Raw genomic sequence first — 26,411 nt, 5'->3', positions numbered from 1 at the left:
CACAATTATTGGCACCCCTAGAAAAATATCTCTGAAGCATATTTCCATTCATATTCACAATTTTGAGCACTCCAGGGTGATTATGAACATGAAATTATCCAGCCGTGGCTTCCTGTTTCACAGAAATATAAATAGGAGGGAAAACAAAGCCCAGATTCCCTTAATCATCCATCACAATGAGAAAAACCAAAGACTATATTTCTGATGTGCAGCAAAAGATAATTGAGCTTAACAAATTAGTGAAGTGGCTTTAAGAAAAGAGCTAGAGCAGTGAAAATTCCCATTTCCACCATCAGGGCAATAATTAAGAATTTCCAATCAACATAAAATGTTACGAAACTGCCTGGAAGAGGACGAGTGTCTATATCGTCCTAATGCACGGTGAGAAGGAGAGTTTGAGTGGCTAAAGACTCTCCAAGGACCACAGCTGGAGAATTGCCGAAAATAGTTGAGTCTCGGGGTCAGAAAACCTTAAAAAAAATTGTCAAACAGCAACTACATCACCACATGTTGTTTGGGAGGGTGTAAAAAAAAATTCTCCTCGCTCATCCAGAAACAAAACTCCAGCATATTCAGTTATCGGCAAGGACTCGAACCCCCTGGTCGAAGAAAATGACAAAAAGCATCCCCTCTGTAAAACCACCATCCCCCCTTACCATCCCCTTTGGGTTATTAATTTTGTGTATTATGTAAAACTTATCATGCACATGAAATGTTAAAATTCTCTGCTTATGATTATTTACGAACTAAATAATGGCGATTGGCCAATCAGAACTTGCTACTGTAACGAGCTGAAGCAAGTTTTCGTCATTTTTCGCACAAAATGGTTCAAACGCAACTTTGAAGTTCTTTAAAAAGAAGACAACAGAAGGTATGATTTGTCCTTGATTAGAATTTAAATACATTCTCCTGACATAATGTATGTGGGACTGTGAGGGACTGAGAGACGATAGGAGAGCTGACATCCAACTTTGAGAAGAAAAAAAAAAAAGAACCAAAAGCATTCACTGCGCGATGAAGCCCATTAGAATATAGTTAGAATGCCCTTATAATTCAAGCAATGAAACAAAAAAATACCCATGTATGAGTTTTTACGTCTTTATATTAATTGAACAAGCAATACTTTTCTGTATATCAGCACATGTGTGCGAGGCCGCAAGCACAAATGTGCTATTTTTTTTTTTTGGGGGGGGGGGGCTTTTATACCTTTTAGGACAGTGGAGTGCAGACAGGAAAGTATTGGGTGGAGAGAGGGGGTGGGATCGGCAAAGGACCTAGAGATGGGAATCAAAGCCGTGAGCACAGTTGTGCTATATGTTGGCGCACTAACCACTAGGCTATCTATCGGCACCGACATGTGCTATTAGTTTTATTCAACAGTGCATTGCAACATGGTGTTTCATTCCGTGAATGAATCAGTTTTTAAACGAATCGAGTGAGCCAGGGATTCAGCGGTCCATTCAGATGGTCTCACTTGTTTCGTTTCTATTGAATCAGCCGTTTTGAAGGAATTGTTTGATATGAATGATTCAGTAAGTCATTTATTAAAACAGGGACTTGCTGCCACCTACTGGCAGTTTTATTGTCATATTTATTTATCCATGACAGACCTAAACCAGCCCAGGTGCCAGCACAAAAAAACATTCAGCAAAATATTGTTTAATTATCAATATTGACCAAAATTCCTCTATTTCAGGGCCCAGAAGGAAGAAAAACGTATAAATAATCGTTCATTTAATAAGGCTAATTTTTAATAAAATAGAAACCTTTTTAAAAATGAGACCAACAAATGAGACCGGCCATGTTTGGATCTTCCAACCGTACAATAATCCAAACACAAACCTCAAAAACAACACAAAAATGGGTCACTGAGCACAAAACCAAGCTTCTGCTGGTCATTCCAGTCCTCTGACCTGAACCCTGTAGAAAATGAGTGAACTGAAGAGAAGAAGCACCGTCATGGAGCTGGGAATTTAAAGGGTCTGGAGTGATTCTGGATGAAGGAATGGTCTCTGATCTCTTGTCAGGTGTCTCTAACCTCATCAGGCATTATAGGAGAACATTTAGAGCTGTTAAACTGGCAAATGGAGGTTTCAAAAAGTATTGAATAAAAGGGTGCCGTTAATTGTGGCCAACGTGTATTAGAGAAAAACATTTATTTCATAATGATATTTCCCCCCATTTTAAATTCTTATTGTCCAATGAAAGGTTGGATTTCTTCCTTCTTTGATCATATTTACCAAGGGTGCCAATATTTTTGGCCATGACAGAACCAATACACTACCGTTGTCAAAATTTTGGGATCTCTGATATTCTTTTAATGTTTATGAAAAAAGTCTCTTATGCTCAGCATGGCTGCATTTATTTAATAATAAAAAAAAAGAAGTATTTTAAAAACAAGAATATATTGTGAAATATTATTAAGATTTAAAATAACTGTTTTCAATTTGAATACATTTAAAAATGTAATTTATTCCTGTGATGAAAAAGCTGAATTTTGAGCATCATTACTCTATTAATGGTCTTCAGTGTCACATGATCCTTCAGAAATCATTCTAATATGCTGATTTGCTGCTCAATAAATATTTCTTATTATAAATGTTAACAGTTGTGCTGCTTAATATTTTTGAAAGAAAGTTAAAAAAAAAAAACATACTGACCCCAAGCTTCTGAACAGTAGTGTGTATTACGAGTTACCAGTTTGAGAAGCAGTTTCCAAGTATCTACCAACACTGACCTGCACAGATCTGTGTGTGTGGTGAATCTGGGTGACCGTGTGAGATGATGACATGCCCTCATTCTCAAACTGTCTGCGGACACTGGCCAGACCCCCAGGCAGGGAACAAACCTCGGCTTCCTCCATGACCTGATGAAGAAAGAGACAAAGACAGAGAGACCGCCCGCGTTGAAAATCATGCTAAGCAGATTTATGCTTTTACAAGAGCTGCAAGATTATGGGAGTGAAAGTGTGATCACTTGTCTCTCGTCTTCATCCACCATGAAACAAAAATATTCATATATTCATGAGACAATGTGGCTTACACACACACACACACAAGCACAGATTCCAGCCCTCATCTCATTATCTCTGTGGCTTTACAAAATCACATTTTAAGATTTTGCATGACAGTCTTATTTGCATGGCATGATATTGTGAGGCCCTGATACTGTGAGGTTTCATTTACTCAGCAATCCTGTTAACCCTTCCATGCTGTCGTCTTCTGGAAGTGTTGTTTATTTGCACATGCTGTCCGCTTTGTTTCATTTATTAATTTAGCAATTTAATTCCATCTACAAAATTAATGAATGCAGTTTGCACGGTGCAATTCTATATTGCAAACAAGTTCTAAATATCAGATGCAGGATAGAGCAGACTTACAAGATTTGACATACTGTACAGTGTCACTCCAGCACTGCGACCCAGATACCTGAATCAGCTCTTTAAATTGATGAAAGTGTGCTTGACTACACTGCATCTGGATATATGCCCAGTTATAACGCTCTTCTCCATCATTTGATGTATAACTGCTGCCATGACCAATAGAAATATGAAAACAAACATTCATAAATATAAATAGACTGTCTGACAGCAATAGTTAAAGGAATAGTCCACCCAAAAATGAAAACATACCCTCCAAGATGTGTTTGTTTCTTCATGGGAAGAGATTTGGAAATGTAGCATTATATCACTCACTCACCAATGGGTCCTCTGCAGTGAATGGGTGCCGTCAGAATGAGAGTCCAAACAGCTGATTAAAACATCACAATAATCCACACCACACTGGTCCTTCAATTAATGTCTTGAGAAGTCCTCTCAAATCAAAATCCACCCACATATTTGTTTAGAACAGTTTTTAGAAAACTTTTTTCACTACAGAAAACAATATTATGGATAAAGGACTCATATTTTAGCCAGAACCAATAGTTTGAAGTTAAAAATGCCTTAATGATGAATTTGTTTCTCACAAATGCACAGCAATTTACTTCAGAAGACATTAATTGATGGACTGGAGTGGTGTGGATTATTGTGATGTTTTTATCAGCTGTTTGGACTCTCATTCTGACGGCACCCATTCACTGTAGAGCACCCATTGGTAAGCGAGTGATGTAATGCTACATTTCTCCAAATCTAATTCCAATGCAGAAACAAACTCATCTACGTATTGAATGGCCAGAGGGTGAAGACATTTTCAGCAAATCTTCATATTTGTGTGAACGATTCCTTTAATAAAATTAATTGCTATTGATAAATAATGCTTTTTGTGAACAAACGAGTTCTGTGAATATATGCATCATCTATAATAAGCCTAATTTGCATAGAAAATAGGGTTGTTTGTACTTACTGTATTTTCAAAGCAAAATGCTATTTTTACTTATACCCTCAGAAACATGTTTCATAGGTCATCGTGGCTTATATTATCTGTCTTATAAAATGCTCTTATATTATAGCAGTCACCACAACTATTGCTTTAAATAATACGCTGGTGTATTTAAACCATTACTCTAACTTAAAGGAATGTTCAACAACATAACATGTAGCTTGAACACATGTACTTTGTATTTTAATTTTCAAATTCGACTTGTAAGTGCCTTACTCTATCGGCAAAATTAAAACTTAAAACACCGAGGGATGAGCCGACATTATGCCACTAATACTACCGGTAGATTTTAACTTGTACTGAAGCAGAAACAGTAACTTCTCTGTACTTTTTACCCTCCTGTAGGGATCTGACCTCCACTGGCGCAGAGCGGACGTGCAATGCTGTTTTTAGCAGCTGGCCAAAAAAAGAGAAAGAGAGTGAGACAGAAGGAATTGGGTTTCTGGAGAGGTTCTGAACTCCCACTGGTCAGCCATCATCACATTTCAATTTCACACTGTGACAAAGCCACAGAAAACAATGATGTCACTGCACACGCACATGACCTCTCTACTGTGGGGTCCAAAGAGGCATTCGGCCCTTCACCTCACTCTGACTTTGGAGTGTCAAGGACATGGAAGTTGGTTAGTGTCACCAAGAGAAGAAAAACTGGATAAAAATGCAAGATTTTACCTCATTCAGTGTTAATCTTTTTATTTTGTAAATGAATAAGATGAGATGAAGATGCATTGCAAATGCAATGTTGCCTTGAAAACACACTAAACATAACATGCTGAAATATGTCCTAAACAGTCTCTGCACTGTAAAAAAAAAAAGAAAAGAAAAAAAAAGAAAAAAAGTTGAGCCAACTTAAAATTTTTAAGGCAACCAGCTTCAGCAGATTTTTGAGTTTGCTTTACAGTGTAAAATATGGAAATGATTCCTTCTAAATGTAGAATTCCCATCAAAATAACGTCTAAATATTACCTAATACTATACTACACTCATTATATGTTATTATTTTAGGAGCTCTGAGTTTTTACAAAGACAGTTTAATGTTAATTTTAGTAAAAATGAACTAAAATGTTATTTCTGACAAAAATGTTTAAATTTGACTAAAAACCAAAGAATATGACAAGAGAAATATTAGTGACTAAATTAAAAGGACATTTTTGTCAAAAGATAAAAAACTATAACTAAAAAACAGTTAACACATGTTAAGAAACCTAATTCAGAGAATATAAAAACTAGTGCTGTAAATCGATTAAAAAAATTAATCGCGTTAATCACAGTCATGGACTGTGATTAATCACGATTAATCGCAAATTTAAAATACTAGGATTTACCTGTAAATGTGTTGAAAAATAAATGCATGACAAACTAGTTTAAGGAAACAGAACCTTTCACACTTCCGCCAGGTATGAGACATAATCCTTATTATTATTTTATCATTATTCCTTTGTTTTTATTCAGCCATTATCAGCCTTTATACTGGCAATAAAACGTTTACCATGCCACATCGCTTCAATCCCAGTATACATTTACCCAACTATTATCAAAAGTATTTCTAAATAAATACAACAAAACATTTCTTGCGACCTTACGTGAAGTATTATGACAAAATGCATTATGAAGAAGAATTGGACCTGTTCTGCAGCTGCATTAGAGCTAATATTAGCATCATGCTTCATAAGACAATTTATGAGATTAATAATACACTTTTACTCAGAACTCACTTCAAACCATCGAGTGCCGATCACGTGTGGAATTTGGTCGTTTACTGTTGTTAAAATATGCTATTTATAACCTTATATATCGCTGCACAAATTAGCATTTCAGATGTACACATTCAACTCAAGAAATTCACATACAGACCATATCTATCATAATCGTGTGTTTATTGTCTTATCAAACTATTAATCTGCGTTAAAAAGATATTAACGCTTTAAATTATTTTGATTAATCGCATGCGTTAACGCGTTAACGTTGACACCCCTAATAAAAACATACTGTTAAAAAGTTTGGGATGGTTAGGTTTTTTAATGTTTTTAAAAGAAGTCTCTTATGCTCACCAAGGATGCATTTATTTTCACAGAACATTTGTGAAATATTATTATGATTTCAAATAACTGTTTTCTATTTTAATACATTGTAAAATTTAATTTATTTGTGTGATACAAAGTTGAATTTTCAGCATCAGTCTTCACTGTCTAACGATCCTTCAGAAATCATTCTTATATGCTGATTTGATGCTCAAGAAGCATTTCTAAATAGTTTAGTGAAACTGTGATACATTTTTTTCAGGATTCTTTAATGAATAGAAAGGAACAGCATTTATTTCAAATAAAAATCTTTTGTAACATAATAAATGTGTCATATTTGATCAATTTAATGCACGCTTGCTGAATAAAAGTATTAATTTCTTTCTCTCAAACAAAAACTATTGAACGGTAATATATATATTCTTATTCTTAACAAGTCTTATGCTACTTCATTTGGCTTCTTAATTAAATGTTTCTTGTTTTAACAATGTTTAAGTGTTTTACTGGAAATCAAAAACAAATACTGTTGAAGAAAATGATTTTATTCCTGTGTAATACGGGTGATTGTGTTCTTCTCATGTCTCAGCTAATGCACCTGAATCAAAGCCACTACTGATGTCACTAAATTCTGTTTTTAGGAAACCTTTTTTAGGAGTTTTCTCCAGAACTGCCAAATCCTTGGAGACCTGGAGTTTCTGCATAATGTGCTGCCTGCTGAAGTCCACTGCTTGTCTAATTCATTTGGTCTCTCTCTTTGTCCTCATCACTGCGTTTGTCTGTCAAACATTCTGTCTCCATTACCGCGACGAGGGGCGCAAATCAAACGCACACTGGTTTCTTTTGTGATTTGATGTATCAAGGCAGCAATTACTGTATAAATCAATGAGTTCGGAATTATACATGAATTTGACACGAGTGCTCAGTCCTCACGCAGTGTTTAAACGCAGAACAGTCAGAATTTATCAGCCTTGATCGTTTGCTCTAATGAGACGTTGACATAACAAGTTTGCGTGCCACACGAGTGCCTCATTTGCCTCATTGAAATGATATTGGCTGATCAATTTGATGGCACTCAGACAGCCGGATGAGAGCTGCTGAGTAAAAAGTGTTAGTCTACTCAACAGATGAACTTAAGGCTTGTGTAAATATGACTGATGACTGACAGTGATGAAGCAGAATCACGTAATCCCTGTTTACACCTTTAAAGGGATAGTTCACCCAAAAATGAAAATTTGCTGTTAATTTACTCTCCCTCACGCCATCCAAGATGTAGATGACTTTTTTTCCTGAATAGAACAGTAAAGAAGATTTCAAGCTAAAACCGTGGTCCTTGGTGATTCATAAAATGCAAGCCAGCAGCTGCCAGTTTTTGAGAAAAAAATTAATAAAATACATGTGCCTCTTGATATATTGAGGTCTTATGAAACGAAACAATCAGTCTGTGCAAGAAACTGAACATTATATACAACATTATTACCTTTAATTCATAGCCTCAGGCAACGGGGAAATCTGATTCTTTTCCTCTAACTGGTTCTTTTGAACAGTTTGTTTCTGATTCAAATAACTGATTCACAAGTTTAGGTAATCGCGCAGTGTCGTAACGAATACGCAATTATTAAAGAACCCAAGAATGATGTGAAATGTGGATGTTTTACATGTCTAAAGCATATAAAGTGAACAACTAGCCTTTCATCCCTTCGTTCAAGTGCTTGGTTGACGCATGTGCATGTCACCGGCTTCAAGTTTAGTGACTGTTGGAGGAACTGGAGCGCTCATATGATCATATAGGCCAGTATTTTGCCTTATTTTGAGTCAGAGTGACTGTCAGGCGTCTGAAAGGGTTTCGATTGAGTGACTTGTAGATCTGCACTGCTCAAGCCACAAACTGTTTCAGACGGTTCAGTCTGATTTTGTGAACTGATTCATTTGGTTAATTAAAAAGAACTGGTTCAAAAGAATGGTTCGTCACTCCGGACCGTTTACCTGAGGCTCTGGATTACAGGTAATGATGTTCTTCTTCTTGCACAGACCGATCGTTTTGCTTTAGAAGACCTCAGTATTAGAGGTCTGCAAGCCCGTCGGGTCCCGACGGAGCCCGACACGCCGAGTCCATTCGGGCCGGGCTCGGGCCATTTTTTTTTTTTTTACAGATCGGGCTCGGGTCAGGCTCGGGCTCATTTAGCTTCTCTCCTTTTATTGTGCCCATATACGCTCAGAGCACACATGGCTACTGTATTAAATACTGATTATATTATAAATATTATACATCGCCTAAGCAATACGCAACGCATACACACACATTAGCATACAGGTGACAGTTGACCAGCACAGCATCAGGGAGAAGTTGGAGTGTGGAGTTACAAAAAGTTCCCAATGCTTCGGGAAAAGCTGCATTTTTAATCAGCCATGCATTTGATGATGATCCTGACTCGCCATCTCCTCACTGGATGTGCCTTTAGAGAGAAATGCATCTTTAGGGATTTTATAATGAAAGAGTTTTTGTTTTCGATTCGAATTATTTCGTTTTAAAGTAGTAATTCAAAGCTTTCTATAGATACTATATTTATCAAGTCAGTGAGGCATGTAGGCTATATGCTGTGTTTCGGTTTTTCAGAAGCGCTCCGCTTTTTCCCCCCCCTTTTTTTTTTATAAAAGCACGTTTTGTTGATATTGTGAGTGCACACAAATAAAAGTAGACCCTTTACAGTTCCGAACGTAGCCTTTTACTCTTACCTTTATGAGCAAAAGTGACAGCGTGTTTTGAAATGTTTCCAATGCAAGTGATCATTCTTGCGCGTCCTGTAAAGCACGCTTCAGCTTCCACTCGCTGCACAAACTACTGGATCTAACTATCAAACTATTTATCTAGCTCAAGCGTTTAAACTAACATTGTGGAGCTGTTTTATAATTATAGATTTAATTTTAGAGAAGTCGTGATGAATTGAGAAAGCTAAATTGATCAAACATAGGCTATGATCAACTCGCTGTCTGCCGCTGGCCGCTTGGAAAAACTTTCATTTAACGAATAAAAAAAAATGCTCCAAACGTTTTTCTAAATTAACTTAATAAAATAACGAAACTAAATACAATCACTTTGCCATTTCACACAAAACTGAACTATTTTAATAGCTGAAACAGTAGTAGATAAGCTGTTTTGGGAGAAGGGGGAAAAAAGATGGGCTCGGGTCAGACTCGGGCCGAGAATTCTGATGAGCTGTCGGACACGGGCCGGGCTAGGGCCTGAGCGTCTCGGGCCAGGGCCGGGCTAGGGACTAAATTTTAGGCCCGTGCAGGGCTCTACTCAGTATATCAGCAGGAGCTATGGGTATGCATTTTTGTGTTTCTTTGATATGCTTTTTTTTTTCTCAAAAACTGGTAGTCATTTACTTGCATTTTGAGAATCACCAAGGACCACAGTTTCAGCTAAAAATCTTCTTGTTGTACTCAAGAAAAAAAGTCATCTACATCTTGGATGGCCTGAGGGTGAGTAAATCAACAGCAAATTTTCATTTTTGAAATCCCTCGTGCAATTCAGTCACGAGTGGTGATTGCTGTTTACAACTGGTATTTCCATCCCAAATGAGTCTCCTATGATCGGATCAGTTTTCACCCGTGTGTGTGTAAAGCGTACCGAACTGGAGAAGCCTGTTCTGTCCTGATTGGAAACCGCTGCCTGGTACACAGCCATGCGGTTTTTCAGCGGGACAGGTTCGGAGTGAGTGCTCTCCTCCAGTGTGCCTGTTCTGGATGCTGCAACGCTACCTGCAGGTGGAAAGAAATCAACAGACAAAACAATCCAATTAGATTTGAATATTTTTAGAAGAAAAAAATTTGCTTGCCCATGCAATTAAAAAAAAACTCCTCCACAATGTCCTGGATGGTTGCTATGGGGTTGCTAGGGTGAGTATTTGTTTGCTAGAGTTAAGGCCGTTCACACCAAGAACAATAGCTATAAAAGATAGTTATATTATCGTCCACACCAGTATTGAGAACAATTTTTAGAAATGTATCTTTTTTTGTTATATTATAGTTATCGTCCTTGGTGTGAACAGACCTTTACTGTTTGCTAGAGTCTTCTGAGTGCTTGCTAAGGAATTGCTAGGGTCTTCTGCGTGGTTGTTAACTGGTTGCTAGAGTGTTTTGGGGGGTTTCTAAGTTCTTCTAGGTGGTTCCTAAGGTGTTCTGGGTTTTTACGTACAGGCCCAGGTCAAAACCTGCCACAGAAAAGTAACAGCAAACCTCTCTGCGTCTGTAGTACAAACGGTGAAAGATTTAAAACTTAACGTTAGGGGTTTGTGCAAACCACCAAGCGTAAACATGAACAATAATAGCGATGCTTGACTTGGCAAACACTACCAAATTAAACCAGGTCATTAGTGCATACAAGCAAGATTAACTGCAGGGCATATGGAAAAAGAGTCAAAAGAGTGTTCTATAATTTACCCCTTGATGAACATATAAATCTGCATTACTATTTGAATGTTTTACCCACAGATTTATAGGTCCTCGCTTTGTAAAAACAACCCTTAGATTAATGCACCAGGTTTTTTAGGTGGAACGTGACTCTAAAAACTTCAATAAAGACTGATTACAGCAATCTGGGAGTCATACAGCGGCTTCATTAAGACTTTAATTGTGTTGCTCATTAAAAAAAGGAGATGAATTACTTTATCCACAACAAATGACAGTTCACTAATGACTCGACAATAAAATGACATAACATTCTGCACTCGACAGCTCGAGCTAAATTGAATAATCAGGAATCCTGCTCAGTATTCAGCCGAGCACCTTACAAGGAGTTCATATTCTTGGATGCAGAGCAGATACGGGTTTAATATCGCATGCGACCACAGGTCATGTTTGCAAAGGTCAAATGGCTGGTCCTACATTTAACTGCGAGAGTTTGCATAGCTACCCAGGTTGCAATTCAGCTAAGACAACAGGCTATCCGTCAACGCCGTCTCAAAGGCCAGACACCTCAGAGTCGTTCTAGGGTGAAGTCACACTGTATTTCTAACAAGCCTAAACATAGCCGGAGGTGAGACCTTAATGGGAAAACGCTGCGAGGTGGTGGAGGAACTTTGATGACCGAAGGCTTTCTTGCTTCATCCAGGAGCGTCAGTGAGATCAATTGCACTGTCAGCCCATCACTAACCCAATTAGACATTGTCGAATATGAAGACGCGTCTCTCTGGCTGCTGTAAAACCTCATTAAGGTAATGAGCTGTTGGCAGCTCGAACCGAGCATCTAATCCCACCCTCGGTGTTCGCGCATGTTTATATTGACGTATGGTCGAAGAAAAATACACTAATGTGGGTGTGCAACTACCCAATTTCTCTAAAGGACTCAAATTTGATGTGTATAATAGCCTGTCACATGTGATTGAACATGTTTCTGACATATAGCACAGCTAATACAATTTTGTAGTGCTTGTCAAAACATTATTTTCTCTCCTCTATGAAGTCTGTGCCAAAATCTAGCAAGCTGCCTATCTAGACAGCATTTAAGGGCGCTCCTGTATTCATACAGAATGCAATCTCATTATGCACCGCAATGAGCATTAAGAAAAAAAAAATCCACCAAAAATTGCAAAAGAACTGTCAATTATTAATTTAATACAAAATAAATCAATATTAACTGACACATGTACACCATCTATAAATAATATTTTACAAGTTGCAACTAAAACGACAATTATTGGAGTGCAATGACAAATAACACAAATTAAACATGACATTTTGAAAGACTGAAATGATTTTCTTGTCAGCTTTGTAATTATTTGTGAGTGATTTCTGAGTGAACACTTTATTTCAGTGTCCACTAAGAAACAATTTTCATTCAGAAACTGCTAGTAAATTTCACACTTTATGACAAAGGAACAGCAAGTAACATTTAATTAAACACAAAATGTTTAAGTAGAAAGACTGAAATAGCATTTTTGTAAAATGTTCTACAATAATCTTTATTTACAACTTCGAAAAATTATTTTTCACAGTGTATAGTTCAAATTAATTCAAAAGCCTTATGTATGATGCATTATAAAGGTATCCATATTATATGTTGTAATGCATTATATCTTTTCATAAATAATTGTAACCAAATTTAAAACGCATTATAATATTTGAAGGTTTGTTTGTCATGTGTTTTAATGCATTATTAAATGTGCAACAATGAATAGTTAAGTATTATAATGTAGTATAACTGTGGTTACAATTATTCATGAGATAATACAAATACATTATAAGGTGCATTACAAGGTATAATTAATGCCTTAAAACTATTTTTATAATGCACTATATATAAAGCCTTTCAGATAAGTATTACCAAATAATTGTACACAATATTATTAGCATATATTTGTTACATTAAAATACCTAATATAGCCTACCAGTGTGTGTACTTTTGTGTTGCACTTCATCAGAGCTTTTTTTTTTTTTTTACTTTTTTTTTTTCAGCATTGACTTTTAAAATAGATCATACATGCTTTGAAATAGAAGAATCAGTTGCTCTAACAAGCACTTTCAACAAAAAAGAAGAAAGATCTTTTTCTGAAGAAAGCAATTAAAATAAATGATTGTGCTCTGGATGTGTTAGCAAATGCATGAATATGAAATGTGGTATGGGGTTTATTTGTGTTTCGTTATTAAGAAAACCATTCACAGCACTGACAGCAGCATTGTGGGAAATGCTTTGGTGTCTTCATTAGAGTGACAGTCTAAGCTGGGATCTGATCACATGCCAGTAAACGAAACACATTCAGGATAAGTGCAAGAATCTGCTGCTGGCTTATGCTGGTGAACTATTCTACAGGTGTATCTCAATAAATTAGAATGTTGTGGAAAAGTTCATTTATTTCAGTAATTCAACTCAAAGTGTGAAACTCGTGTATTAAATAAATTCAGTGCACACAGACTGAAGTAGTTTAAGTCTTTGGTTCTTTTAATTGTGATGATTTTGGCTCACATTTAACAAAAACCCACCAATTCACTATCTCAACAAATTAGAATATGGTGACATGCCAATCAGCTAATCAACTCAAAACACCTGCAAAGGTTTCCTGAGCCTTCAAAATGGTCTCTCAGTTTGGTTCACTAGGCTACACAATCATGGGGAAGACTGCTGATCTGACAGTTGTCCAGAAGACAATCATTGACACCCTTCACAAGGAGGGTAAGCCACAAACATTCATTGCCAAAGAAGCTGGCTGTTCACAGAGTGCTGTATCCAAGCATGTTAACAGAAAGTTGAGTGGAAGGAAAAAGTGTGGAAGAAAAAGATGCACAACCAACCGAGAGAACCGCAGCCTTATGAGGATTGTCAAGCAAAATCGATTCAAGAATTTGAGTGAACTTCACAAGGAATGGACTGAGGCTGGGGTCAAGGCATCAAGAGCCACCACACACAGACGTGTCGAGGAATTTGGCTACAGTTGTCGTATTCCTCTTGTTAAGTCACTCCTGAAACACAGACAACGTCAGAGGCATCTTACCTGGGCTAAGGAGAAGAAGAACTGGACTGTTGCCCAGTGGTCCAAAGTCCTCTTTTCAGATGAGAGCAAGTTTTGTATTTCATTTGGAAACCAAGGTCCTAGAGTCTGGAGGAAGGGTGGAGAAGCTCATAGCCCAAGTTGCTTGAAGTCCAGTGTTAAGTTTCCACAGTCTGTGATGATTTGGGGTGCAATGTCATCTGCTGGTGTTGGTCCATTGTGTTTTTTGAAAACCAAAGTCACTGCACCCGTTTACCAAGAAATTTTGGAGCACTTCATGCTTCCTTCTGCTGACCAGCTTTTTAAAGATGCTGATTTCATTTTCCAGCAGGATTTGGCACCTGCCCACACTGCCAAAAGCACCAAAAGTTGGTTAAATGAGTATGGTGTTGGTGTGCTTGACTGGCCAGCAAACTCACCAGACCTGAACCCCAGAGAGAATCTATGAGGTATTGTCAAGAGGAAAATGAGAAACAAGAGACCAAAAAATGCAGATGAGCTGAAGGCCACTGTCAAAAGAAACCTGGGCTTCCATACCACCTCAGCAGTGCCACAAACTGATCACCTCCATGCCACGCCGAATTGAGGCAGTAATTAAAGCAAAAGGAGCCCCTACCAAGTATTGAGTACATATACAGTAAATGAACATACTTTCCAGAAGGCCAACAATTCACTAAAAATGTTTTTTTTTTTTTTAAATTGGTCTTATGAAGTATTCTAAGTATTCTAATTTGTTGAAATTGGTGGGTTTTTGTTAAATGTGAGCCAAAATCATCACAATTAAAAGAACCAAAGACTTAAACTACTTCAGTCTGTGTGCATTGAATTTATTTAATACACAAGTTTCACAATTTGAGTTGAATTACTGAAATAAATGAACTTTTCCATGACATTCTAATTAATTTAGATACACCTGTACTCATATCAAACACACACACACACAAAATTTGTTCAAACCAATGCTTTTAAACTAAAAAGCATCTACAAAACAGTTGTTTAAATACATTTCCAGAAACAACAAGCAATACTGAACTATTTGAAAAGTTCGCTTGTAATACTATAATAAACAGCAACTGGTCTCCTAGTAATTTTTCAACCCACAACCAAAAGGGAAAAAATATATTTATTAGAACGATTTAGATTTTTTTAATTGCTTAATTTTCAAAAATATATAATTTTACACATTTTATTCCCCAATACACATTAATATAAAAACTAAAATAAAAGAACTAAAATAAATTGACATGAAGCTATATATATATATATATATATATATATATATATATATATATATATATATATATATATATACATATATAAATTCTATTTTTAATATATATTATTTTTATACATATATTAATATATAAAGAAAATTTTAATTTATAACTAAAATAAATCAAAATAAAACGGAAAAATATGAAAACATAAAGATAGAGACCAGCATAAAGTAAATAGAAAATACTAGAATATACTGTGTGTGTGTGTGTGCGTGTGTGTGTGTGTGTATGTATGTATGTATAGAAAATACTAGAATATATATATATATATATATATATATATATATATATATATATTCTAAAGACAGTTATGACAATCTGCTTAATTGTCAAAAAATCTATTTCAGTATGCCAAATATATCAGTAACATCTCTTTATGCAAAATATAATTTCAAACTTTTTTCTTTTGCTTTTGGACTGAAAAATCACCAAAACATTTTCTTGTCAGGTTTTGTAAGATTCACCCAGTTATAATCGTATAACATCCATTATAGAGCGCACTAATGGTTGGCGACTGTCTGCAGTTGCAGTAAAAGCAGCGAGGCTTATCATGATATAAAATACTGTATTGCAGCACAATCAGCAAAACGGACTCTTCATTAACTTTTAATGATTTCCTTCCATTTAAAAACTTATTTATGGAACTGAAGCATTTATTAAATAGGCACATAAAGATGAATCAAGTCTCGTGTTTTGGGTTCACTTCTGCAGTTGTATAGAAAAGTGCTGGAAGCTCAGTGTTTTAAATCATCTGTAAATGAAATATACGCTTTAATGGCTCCGAATGCTGCAATGTTTGGTCAGGCATTACTATGTACTCCTATAAGTTATTCCAGTGTCACATCTGGCAATTTCATTTACTTACTTAATTATTTGTCATGCGGCAGAAGCTTTTATCTAAAGCTTAAAGCACACTTATTATCTCCCGCGAGCAACCTGGGGTTAAGTGCTTTGCTCAAGGGCACTGTGGAGTTTCATGCATCATCTCCTGTGGGTTTTTAAGTCTACAACCTAGAAGCTTCCAGCCAGATGCTTTAGCATTACGCTACACCTCCTCTGAATCATGCGCTTTACTTCAGTAATGCGGCATATTTCTGTGAAGCGGGGTTTTCAGCATTTCAAAATGGAAGGTAGTGCTTGATTTTATCGATCGGGAATTTATGGGATCATGAAAAGTGAGCATTACATACCAGAATAGAGTCACGTGGTTGCAGGAGAAGTGCTGAAGTAAAGCCTGATCAAATCAAATCTCTGAGCTGTTGGTTTCTAATAGGACTTCCTACTTTATCAGGTGGCGGTTCACAAAATCACTTTGCTGTTCATTTGATTATCACAAGGACAAACATGTTTTTTTTTTTTTTTTTTTTGGAACCACAGAGATCATATAATTATATGTTCACCTAAAAAAATTTTTTTTTTTTTAAGTACAGATATTATTATTATTATTATTATTAATAATAAATTATTATTTTTATATTTTAGCAGCTCTGTATTATATAGTAAATTGCATGTAAATGAAATAATAGTAATAACAATAATTCTTATTGTTAATACATAGGCCACTTATTCAAATGTTTTTATTATTATTAATAATTCTTATTGTTAATACATAGGCCACTTATTCAAATGTATTATTAAATTGGGACATTTAAATGAAAATGATATGAATATAGTTGTTGAATATTGTCACGGGTTGCCGAGGCGAGGCGTTCTAAGGAGAACAAAGGAGGCAGATAATTCAAAATAAACAGTCTTTAATAAATCCATAAAGGAACATACAACCACTTAAAACGACATTAGACAGTACAAAGAAACTCTAGAAACTGAAGGCTTATAAAGACAGGCAAACCAAAGGAGCAAACGAGATGATTAATTAACACAGGTGAACAGACTGAAGGGGATTAACTAATAATATAAACAGGAACTAAACCAAATATGGGCAAACAGGAACTCAAACACGTGACAAATATAGTTCTAAGGAAAAAATGGCTAGATTATTTTAAGTAGATTTATGCTTTCAAATTTTCTTCTTCATTTTGAATGTGCTTGAAACAATGACTGTTGGTTACATCTTTTTTTTTCCCATTTCAAAAGAAATGCATAAATACCAAGATACTGATTCAAGTATTGAAAATATGAATAAATAAAATACATTTTTAGAGCTATGCTATAAAATATACCCATGTTTAAAAAAATGTTGTTCCATTTCAAAGGAAATGCATAAATACTGATATACTGAAGCAAGTACTGAAAATATGAATAAATAAAATTAAAATTTAGAGCTATATCACCCAGTCCTATATATATACAATATCCCCAAATGAGGAAAAAAAAGTATCAAAATAGCTGTAATCGCCCAGCCCTGAAGCCGGAACACATTTCTAAAATGCACAGCAGTCATATGATGCACGATCATGTGTGGTGGTACATAACATCAGCGGGTAAAGAGTACTCTATTTTAACCGTGCTGGTGTGGGGGGGCATTGCTGTAAACCCATCAACCTGTCAAGAAGGATGAGCAACCACAGACATCCACCACCCAAAATAAGCCTGGTAACAGCCACTCTTGCGCTTCAGATGCATTTAAATGCAGCTCTGTGTTAGAGAAGATGATGGAACATCCTTGCTCCTCATATTTAACACAGCGCTCTATATGGCAGCTTTAGTTTACTATTGAGCTGGTGCTGGTTGAAAGCTTTCACCTTGAGATCATACAAATCCTCGCGTCTAAAGCATGTCAACAATCCGAGGCTATCTTGTAATGAGTTATGTACAGACCCGAGCTCACATGACAGGAAAGTGAAGTAATCTAGGCGCCAAGTAGCCGCAAAAATAAATCTAACTTATTTTAAACCGGGCTGGCTGGTGGAGTCAGGTTTCTGAGAGAGCCGAAGACCCACAACCTGCTCAACTGAACTTCTGATTAAACTCATGAAAGATGGAGAAATTCAAAATTTCAAAATTCAAAAGTCAAAATTTCACATTTAATTCAATGTTAATTCAATTCTTTGTAAATGTTAGTGAAATTTACTAGAGATTTCAGAGAAAAGTATTTTTACATTAAACAGCATTTGAACAAATATACTTACACAAAATAAAAATAAAAAACAACTAAAAATGTAACCAAGTATGAAGTAGCATTAAACTACTGTAAATGTTTTGCTACGTAAAAGATGATAAATTCCATGTTTTAACATAAATTAGGGAATCTTTTAAACTTCATTTACAGTAGTACATTTTATGCTACAATGCAAAAGATTTGTGCAGGATTTACATGAATAAGCTAAGAAAGCATTTTCATAAATATAAAGTATCGTAAAACTAAAAGTGAAATTTTGAAGTAGAAAGTGTTGATGATTTGTCAAAAGTTCTTAAATAAAACAATATTGGATTGGTGGAGTACAAGCTGCAAGAAAACACTATTCAAAATTTTCTACGCCAAAATTTCACATTTTATTTAACTGCTATTTCTTTGTAATTTGAAATTTACTAGCAATTTCTGAGTAAAAACTGTTACCACACCAATTTTTTTTTTTTTTGCAGTTGTAGGATTTAGGTGAAAAATAAACCTACAAATCAATTTTCACTCATAAATTGCTTGTAAATTTCACAAATAGTTATGAAGAAACAGCAAGCAACACACTGAAATAGACACATTGTTGGATTATTTAAACATGTTTTACCAGAAAATACTATTTTAGTCCTTCTACTTCAAAAGTTCAGGGTTAATTCAAAGTGTTTTTTATAATTATTGTGAAATTTACAAGCAATTTCTAAGTGAAAATTGCTTCCTATGCCTTTTTTTTTTCAGTGTAATTACTACTAAAGCTACTTTTCCTAAAAAGTCAACATTAAATGGTAAACAAATTTACTTAAGGTTTTCTGCAGGTTATTATTGAAACCAGAACAAATATCTTTCAATGGGCTTAATTTAAAGGGAAAACAAGTTTTCATTCCCCATTCACTGATATTTGTTCTTGTTTTAAGCATGAACTCACTCAATTTTGTTCAACTTTTAAAGACTTCATTTTAGATTTGCATCTCAAGTATCTTGATTTAAGGATGTTCAAAATATATTTGCATTGGAAAACAAAAATACTGAGGAGGATTTTTTGTTGTTGTTGTTTTGCAAAGCATGCAACATTTCATGCAATGAATTTATGATTTCAAGACTTTCTGCTTTGATTTAAGACTTTAAGGCCTTAATTTGTGGAAGGGCAAAGTAAGACTTTTTAAGATTAGTGGTTTTACTGATTCATTAGTGCGCATTTTTATTTTTTCAATTTTAAAAAAATGTCTGTGCAATCTCGCTCCGTTTCTAAAACTACTTTCCTTTAAGGTTGATGTCACAAAACCTCCAAACATCATTCATTCAATTCCTGACACATAAAACCAAGTCCCACACTACATTTGTCTCGATTGTTGTTGAGTATCCATATGTCACATTATGGAAGTAAACTAGATTATGAATAACATTCGTCTTCTATATTAATTAGCTTGTCTCCAACATGGATACTTACGTAAAATTCTGTTGAAGTTTGTAACTATTATACTGTCATTGTTTTGCTTTAGCAATTAATTAAATTAGCATGCAATGTGTACGTTAACAGTGCAAACATGATATTTTAATGCCTCTAAAAATAAAGTAAGGGATCACCTGAAATGCCTTCTCATAAAACAAAACAATCCGTATTACAATGTTTGTCACGTAGAAAAACTTTCTGAGAATGAGTGAAATTACATTTGTTCAAAGTCAATTTTGTTATTTGTTGCAGAAGGAGTGAAGGTAAATGAGAGGGGGGGGGGGAACCTAATTTACAGGCAATTTCAGGACAGTGACAGAATTGATCAGGTGAAAAAGAAACAAACAACTTCTTAATGAGAAGCTTGTGTTCTCAGTCATTAAGATGGAGCCCAGAGTCTGACATCAGTCTGGAGGAAGATTGCTGGCGGTTCAAGCAAAGCAGGTTTATGACCGATTCAATAAACAGCTCAATATGGGATTTCACAGCAAAATGAAAAAGCTTTTATTACCAAACCCTGCAGAAACAGTTTAAAACTAGATCTGCCCTACCAAAACTCACTGAAACAATTCTAGAGTTTACTGAGGGGTTACAAGGGTGTTGCCAAGTGGTTGCTAAGGCGGTTTACTTCCTACTTGAGGCCCTCCTTCAATGCAGTCTGTGGGACTTTGTTAATCTATTTTATCATCCACCGGGTAAAAATCAATCAGATTATTGTGAAAGAAACACCACAGCTCTCCTCAACCAGCCGCAGAATTTCAGAGTTCACAGCACAAACAAGCTAGTTGAGATTAGTTGAAACAAGTGTAATGTATAGTGGTTTGTTATTTCCAAACAAACTTATTTGAAGATGTGCAATATTTATTTATTTATTTATTTTAATTATCAAGAACACAAGTGTTGGGAACCAAGAAGTTTTACAAAAAAAAAAAAAAAAAAGTCTGATGACTGGTATAATAATAATAATAATAATAAACATACTATAATTAACTTAATATTAATAATAGTAATAATGATGATGATATTAATAATAATGGTAACACTTTACAATAAGGTTCATTAGTTAACATTAGTTAACAACATTAGTAAACATGAACTAAGAATGAACAATACTTCTACAGCATTTATTAATCTTAGTTAAAGTTAATTTCAGCATTTACTAATGCATTATTAAAATCATAAGTTGTGTTTGTTAACATTAGTTAATGCACTGTGAACTAACATGAATAAACAATGAACAACTGTATTTTCATTAACTAACATTAACAAAGATTAATAAATAGTGTAATACATGCATTGTTCATTGTTTGTTCATGTTAGTTAATACATTAACTAATGTTAACAAATGACACCTTATTGTAAAGTGTTACCATAATAATTAATGTTTATTATAATGTATAACATTAACTTATTAAACACAATAAATAAACACATACATGTTATATAATATATAAAAGTACATACTACTACTAATAATAATAATAATAATTATAATAATAATGATAATAGTATTAATAATTATATAAAAATATATAAGCTTGATGCATTAATAATAATACATATTGATATATACATTTGTATGCAATATTACTTAAAATGACATATAATAATAATATTAATAATAATAATAAATTACATAGAAAATACTAAAAAAATATAGAAGCAAAAAAAAAAAAAAACACTACCAAAAGGCATCTAGTTAGGACCGGTTATTATAAATCATTATGCTGTTCTTCAAGCTGTAAAATAATCATTAACAGAATCACTCTACTCTCATCCCCAAATCTCAGCAAGCACTCATTATCAGAGTAATGTGTCAATCGCCACAGTCACTAACAATGACTACAAAACTGCACATTTCCTTTAAAACACAACAAGCAGATAAACCCAGCCGTCTCACTCACCGGCTGTGTGTCAGTCCTGAGGAAGAGGAGGGTTAGAGATCCACAGATTGGGCCTGTAGTTTCCTGCCTGTCCTGCAGGTGGTCAGACTCGCCAGCAGTCTGGTTTGTTTAGAGCTCCAGAGGCTAGTGGAGACCAGCTCCAGCGGCACCCATAAACGTAACGCGTATTCAGCAAGCCTTGGGGAACAGCTGCTTTTATTTCAGACCGTCTTCTTCTTTCCCCTCCCCTCGTTCAGGCCTGCGCACTGCCAGCTGGGCTTTTTTTGGAGGTCTTCATGCCTTTGGTGTCATGCTGGGGAAGCAACAGTCAGTGGTTCTTTCTCAAATCAATATTATGCTCAGTCATTACAATTACATGCTAATGCTGCACTATGAGATTATTACAACTGCATCTAATCTGAAACGCACACTGTATCATATTTCATACACAAACTTCTACTGCCTCTAAACTGATCAAAACTTTGCTGAAAAACCTGTTGCACACAATCTACTACATGCCTCCTGTCATCTGATAGTTTAGACTTTTTTAGCAAGTAAAAGGCCTTTTAGTTTAATTATTCAAACGTCCACCTTCAGCTTGTGCTTCACGTGTCTTTTTTTCACTGTGAAATCTTTACTGATTTTTATGAAGTAAATGACAGAATAAATTTTGAATTGCTAGTAATATTTAAAAATGAACACTTACTGGACGGTTTCCTTGATTATACACATTTTTTTTTAGCAAAATCATGTTAAAATGTGATTGTCGTCAGGCTTTTGAGGAACGTTTCTCTGTTCATCTCTCAATCATCATTGTATTGCACTGCATTATATGTTTTGAGAGTTTGGATCATCAAACTAAGCATTTAAATGTCATCTTACGACATATTATTGGGAGATATAGAGTTATATGTATTTTATGTAAGTAGTCTGCTATACTGTTACAAAAGTCGCATTAATTTGCATTCCAAGCTATTAGACTTGCACCAAATTACATATTTTGCTCAGTTTGAGCCTCTGAATAAAAATGTGATGCCTTTTTCTCCTTGAGTATGAACTCCATATTCTCCTATATCATATGAGCCATAAAAACCTCAAGCATCAAATGATACTCAACAAAAACATGCATGCAAACATTTGTTTTGAGACATTTGGGATTTTTTTCCCCTCAAGGCTCAATAAAATGTTCCATTTCAAAAAATTAGATTTTTCTGACATTTATTTTATGTGTTTTGCAAGGTTAATTTTATGCATTCTCCACTGGGTCCATTGGCTCTGGCATCCACTGACTCCGATGAACCGATTTTGTTCAGGGTTGTCTCACCTATCGACCTTTTTTGGGTGAATTCTGACACTTTTGCATCTGTCACACTCACCGATTAAATAAGAAACAGAGGTGACAGACTAAATGATTGCCGCTGACATTTCTCTCTGAATTCATGCAGTGTTTGCACATTTTCTGACCAATTTGCATGATTTTTTTATGATATTTTCAGCAGTTTGCAATGACTGACTGGAAAACGAAAATGATTTTATAAAGAATGCATTGACAAAGAAGAATAAATAGTCAAGAATAAATTCCCAAGATTTTTTTTCATGACATTTTTAATAATTTCCATGACTTTTCCAGGCCTTTAAATAACAGTTTTGAAATCCCTGCTATTTACAGTGTTTTTTTCTGGATCATGGGACTCTATTTGGGCAGGAAATCAATAGAAAGCTTATCGAAATCTCTGGAGTGCTGCATAAACGAAAACAATTGTAATATAATGAATTCACTTCAATAATACATTGAATAATTACAAACAGTGCTGCCTCCACTTTCTAGTTTCATTAGTCATTTAAGTACAGGAGGAACAAATGCTCATACATAACAATCAGCATTTGAGATACGTGGCTTTGTGTTTGCTGAGGAAAAATTAGTTTGGATCAGATTCGAAGAGGACAGCAGCTTGCCAGTTCTTTAGAGAAAAAGCTCATTGGTCACTGCCAAAGCAAGGAGAGCCCATCACACGACTGAAGGATAATATCAAATATGCTTGATGTTGCTGAAATTTGGTAGAGCCAATATTTTTGCATTTGGCAGCCATTCTATCCTAAGCGACTGAAAATCAAACCCATGACCTTGGCACTGCTAACGCCATGCACTAAAAGCTGAGCTACAGGAACTCAATGAACTGTGAGGCTTTCATCTGAACCTTAAGATTAAAGGAATAGTTCACCCAAAAATGAAGCTGATGAAAATGTACTCACCCTCAGGCCATCTAAAATGTAGAGATGTTTGTTTCTTCAACAGGTTTGGAGAAATATAGCTACATAACTTTTTTTTTAATCAGCTGTTTAGACTCTCATTCTGACGGCACCCATTCACTGCAGAGGATCCATTGGTGAGCGGGTAATGTCATGCTAAATTTCTCCAAATCTGTTCAGATAAAGAAACAAAATCATCCACATCTTAAATGGCCTGAGGGTGATTACATTTTCAGCAAATTTTCATTTTTGGGTGAACTATTCCTAAAAGTCTGATGCTCTATATAGACTGAGCTCAGATGTACTAAAAACCAGCTAAAAACTGAGATGCTCTCTTACAAGCCTAAAACAGTGTGCACATACTAAGTGTCCAGCATTAAACCAGGTTCTGCGGGTCAGAGTTCTGAAGAGGTTGAAAGTTCTGCAAACCAGGTCAGTGATGTAATAGAGAGGCTCCAGAGACACAAACAGCACAGCAGACACCTGAGACCCACAGAGACGCGGAGGGACAGATATATGAGAGACCCTGTCTCTCCGCTCCCAGCAGGGCGCCAGCCCGCCTGAACCGTCCTCTCTAGAGCGATCAGCGTTGGGGAGCAACTAACTAAAAGTAGCGATGCTGCTAACTTCAATGCAATTTTTAGAAGCGTGACAGTAGTACAACTAAAATAGTGCAGCTTTTCCAGTAACAAGCTACTTTTTCCCCCACAAGTTATAGAAAAATAATTTTCTGGCTTGTAAATCAGCGTAAAGCTTTCTCTAAGAAAAATGGTCCTTTACAGCATAAAAAAACCCCGAAACTCTAATGGTTTCTTGTTCGTTGGTGACTCCTGTATGGAGGACTAGGTATGTGACTTAAAATGAATTCCATTGTCAATTTTCAAATTGAAGAATAAAAGTGTAAAATGGCACTTCTCAAAATTAAAAGACATATCTAAAAACTTTTAATTCATGTTTAAAATGTAGTAAATGTAAATAATGTAAATTAATAAGTTACTTTTCACACTGACAAATAAACAGGCATATTTAAAAGGTTCACTGAATTGGACGATAAAATAATACACTGTCCAATGTCATGTTTTTCACCTCATCTGGCAAACACAAAAAGAAAAGCTTTTGGCAAAAGGATAAAGAAAAGCAAATGGGTCATTTTGAACCAGAGTCAACTTATGGGTCAATTCAACTCAAATTTTGATTTCGACCTTTTCTGGTGAAAGAAATATATAAAAAAAGATGAAAGTCAAAATATCAAATGCCATGGATGAATATTTACTGCGTAATCCACAAATTGTGTAGAGGGGTGGGGGGTCAAATAGCAATTGTCACTAATGGTTTTGAAACAAAACCAACAGATAATTAAAAAAAGCGTTGTTATTGATTTGGGGTGAAAGACAGTTTATTTATATTGTGTTATCTTAATTTTATTTTATTTGTTAATTTTTTTTCCCCTCGCTGCCCATTGTGGCCAGGACACTCCTGTGAAAGTGATTTTTAATCCCAGAGAGTCTTTTTTTATCTCGACTGTACTCGAGTCTGTGGCAAGTTCGAATACAATTGAACCTGAGTTCAAGTTCATTCATAATTGCAGTCCAAGTCCTCTATAAAATATTGTTTTCATTTTCTTTAATAAATGTATGAATTTATTATTTATTGTTAGATTTAACAAAATAATAAAAACGATTAATATGCCTGTTTTTGTCAATTATCATTTATTCAATTTTATTTTAAATTGTATTGTTTTTTTATTTACATTTTTTAATGAATACACAAAAACTGATTTTTGATTTTCTGAATGCGGATTAATATGAGACAAATGAAAGTAGAACTGTCAAATTCCTATGGACTACAGTGAAATATGCAAATTATACAAAAATATGCCACAATGAAGTATTCCGGAGAACATTGTAATAAAATGTGATTAACAGATTTAAATACATATTTCCCCCTAAACAAAGGTGGGAGTTTTTTTTTATAATGAGCTATTTTTAGAACAAACTTGTACTGCATTTTTGCTATTTCCTCTTTTTTTTTTTTTTAAATGATTGCTTGACTAAATTTAAATAGCTTGTAGTTTGGAAAGCCATCATAAACCAACACAAATCTGACAGCAGTGTGACTGGGTTGTCCAGTTCACCATCAGGGGAAATGACACCTCAGCGTCCTGTCACCTGTCTGCAGAAATGTGTCGCCATATCCCCTCTCCACATCTACATCCATACCAGGAGCTCCACAGAGAAAGACGATCTCAGACTCTCAGAATACCGGCATTCGCCGCTCCGTCATGCCCTGCACAGTCACAGCAGGATGGAGAGACATGAAGGCTGACAGGAGGAGGACAGCAGACAGACCACCAGAGACGGTATAAAACCACAACACAGCACTGCAGAATTCAATAGCTTAAAATAAAGTCCCCGCAGAACGACAACGATCAAGTGTCACAACAACAATAACGTCATTCAGGGAGATTGTCGAGATTCAACCATTCCAAACATGGTGGGTATATATAGGCCTGACCATATGGAAACAAATGCTATTTTTGGATGATAATGAATTGCCAACTTGTCACGATGAACTAGTTGTCAACACTAAAC

At 35.3% G+C, this 26,411-nt stretch overlaps 1 protein-coding gene across 1 annotated transcript in view; it reads right to left on the bottom strand.

Annotated features, from left to right (window-relative positions):
- xirp2b (xin actin binding repeat containing 2b) overlaps nucleotides 1-26,411 on the bottom strand; it is a 90,269-nt gene that overhangs the window by 25,956 nt on the left and 37,902 nt on the right. The window contains 2 exon segments of the mRNA XM_058788003.1: nucleotides 2,738-2,866; nucleotides 10,032-10,162. Of these exon segments, the coding sequence (XP_058643986.1) occupies nucleotides 2,738-2,866; nucleotides 10,032-10,162 (260 nt within the window).

Source organism: Onychostoma macrolepis, chromosome 09 (genome assembly GCF_012432095.1).
Source record: "Onychostoma macrolepis isolate SWU-2019 chromosome 09, ASM1243209v1, whole genome shotgun sequence".
Taxonomy (NCBI): Eukaryota; Metazoa; Chordata; class Actinopteri; order Cypriniformes; family Cyprinidae; genus Onychostoma; species Onychostoma macrolepis.
This window is presented reverse-complemented; position numbering and strand designations above follow the sequence as displayed.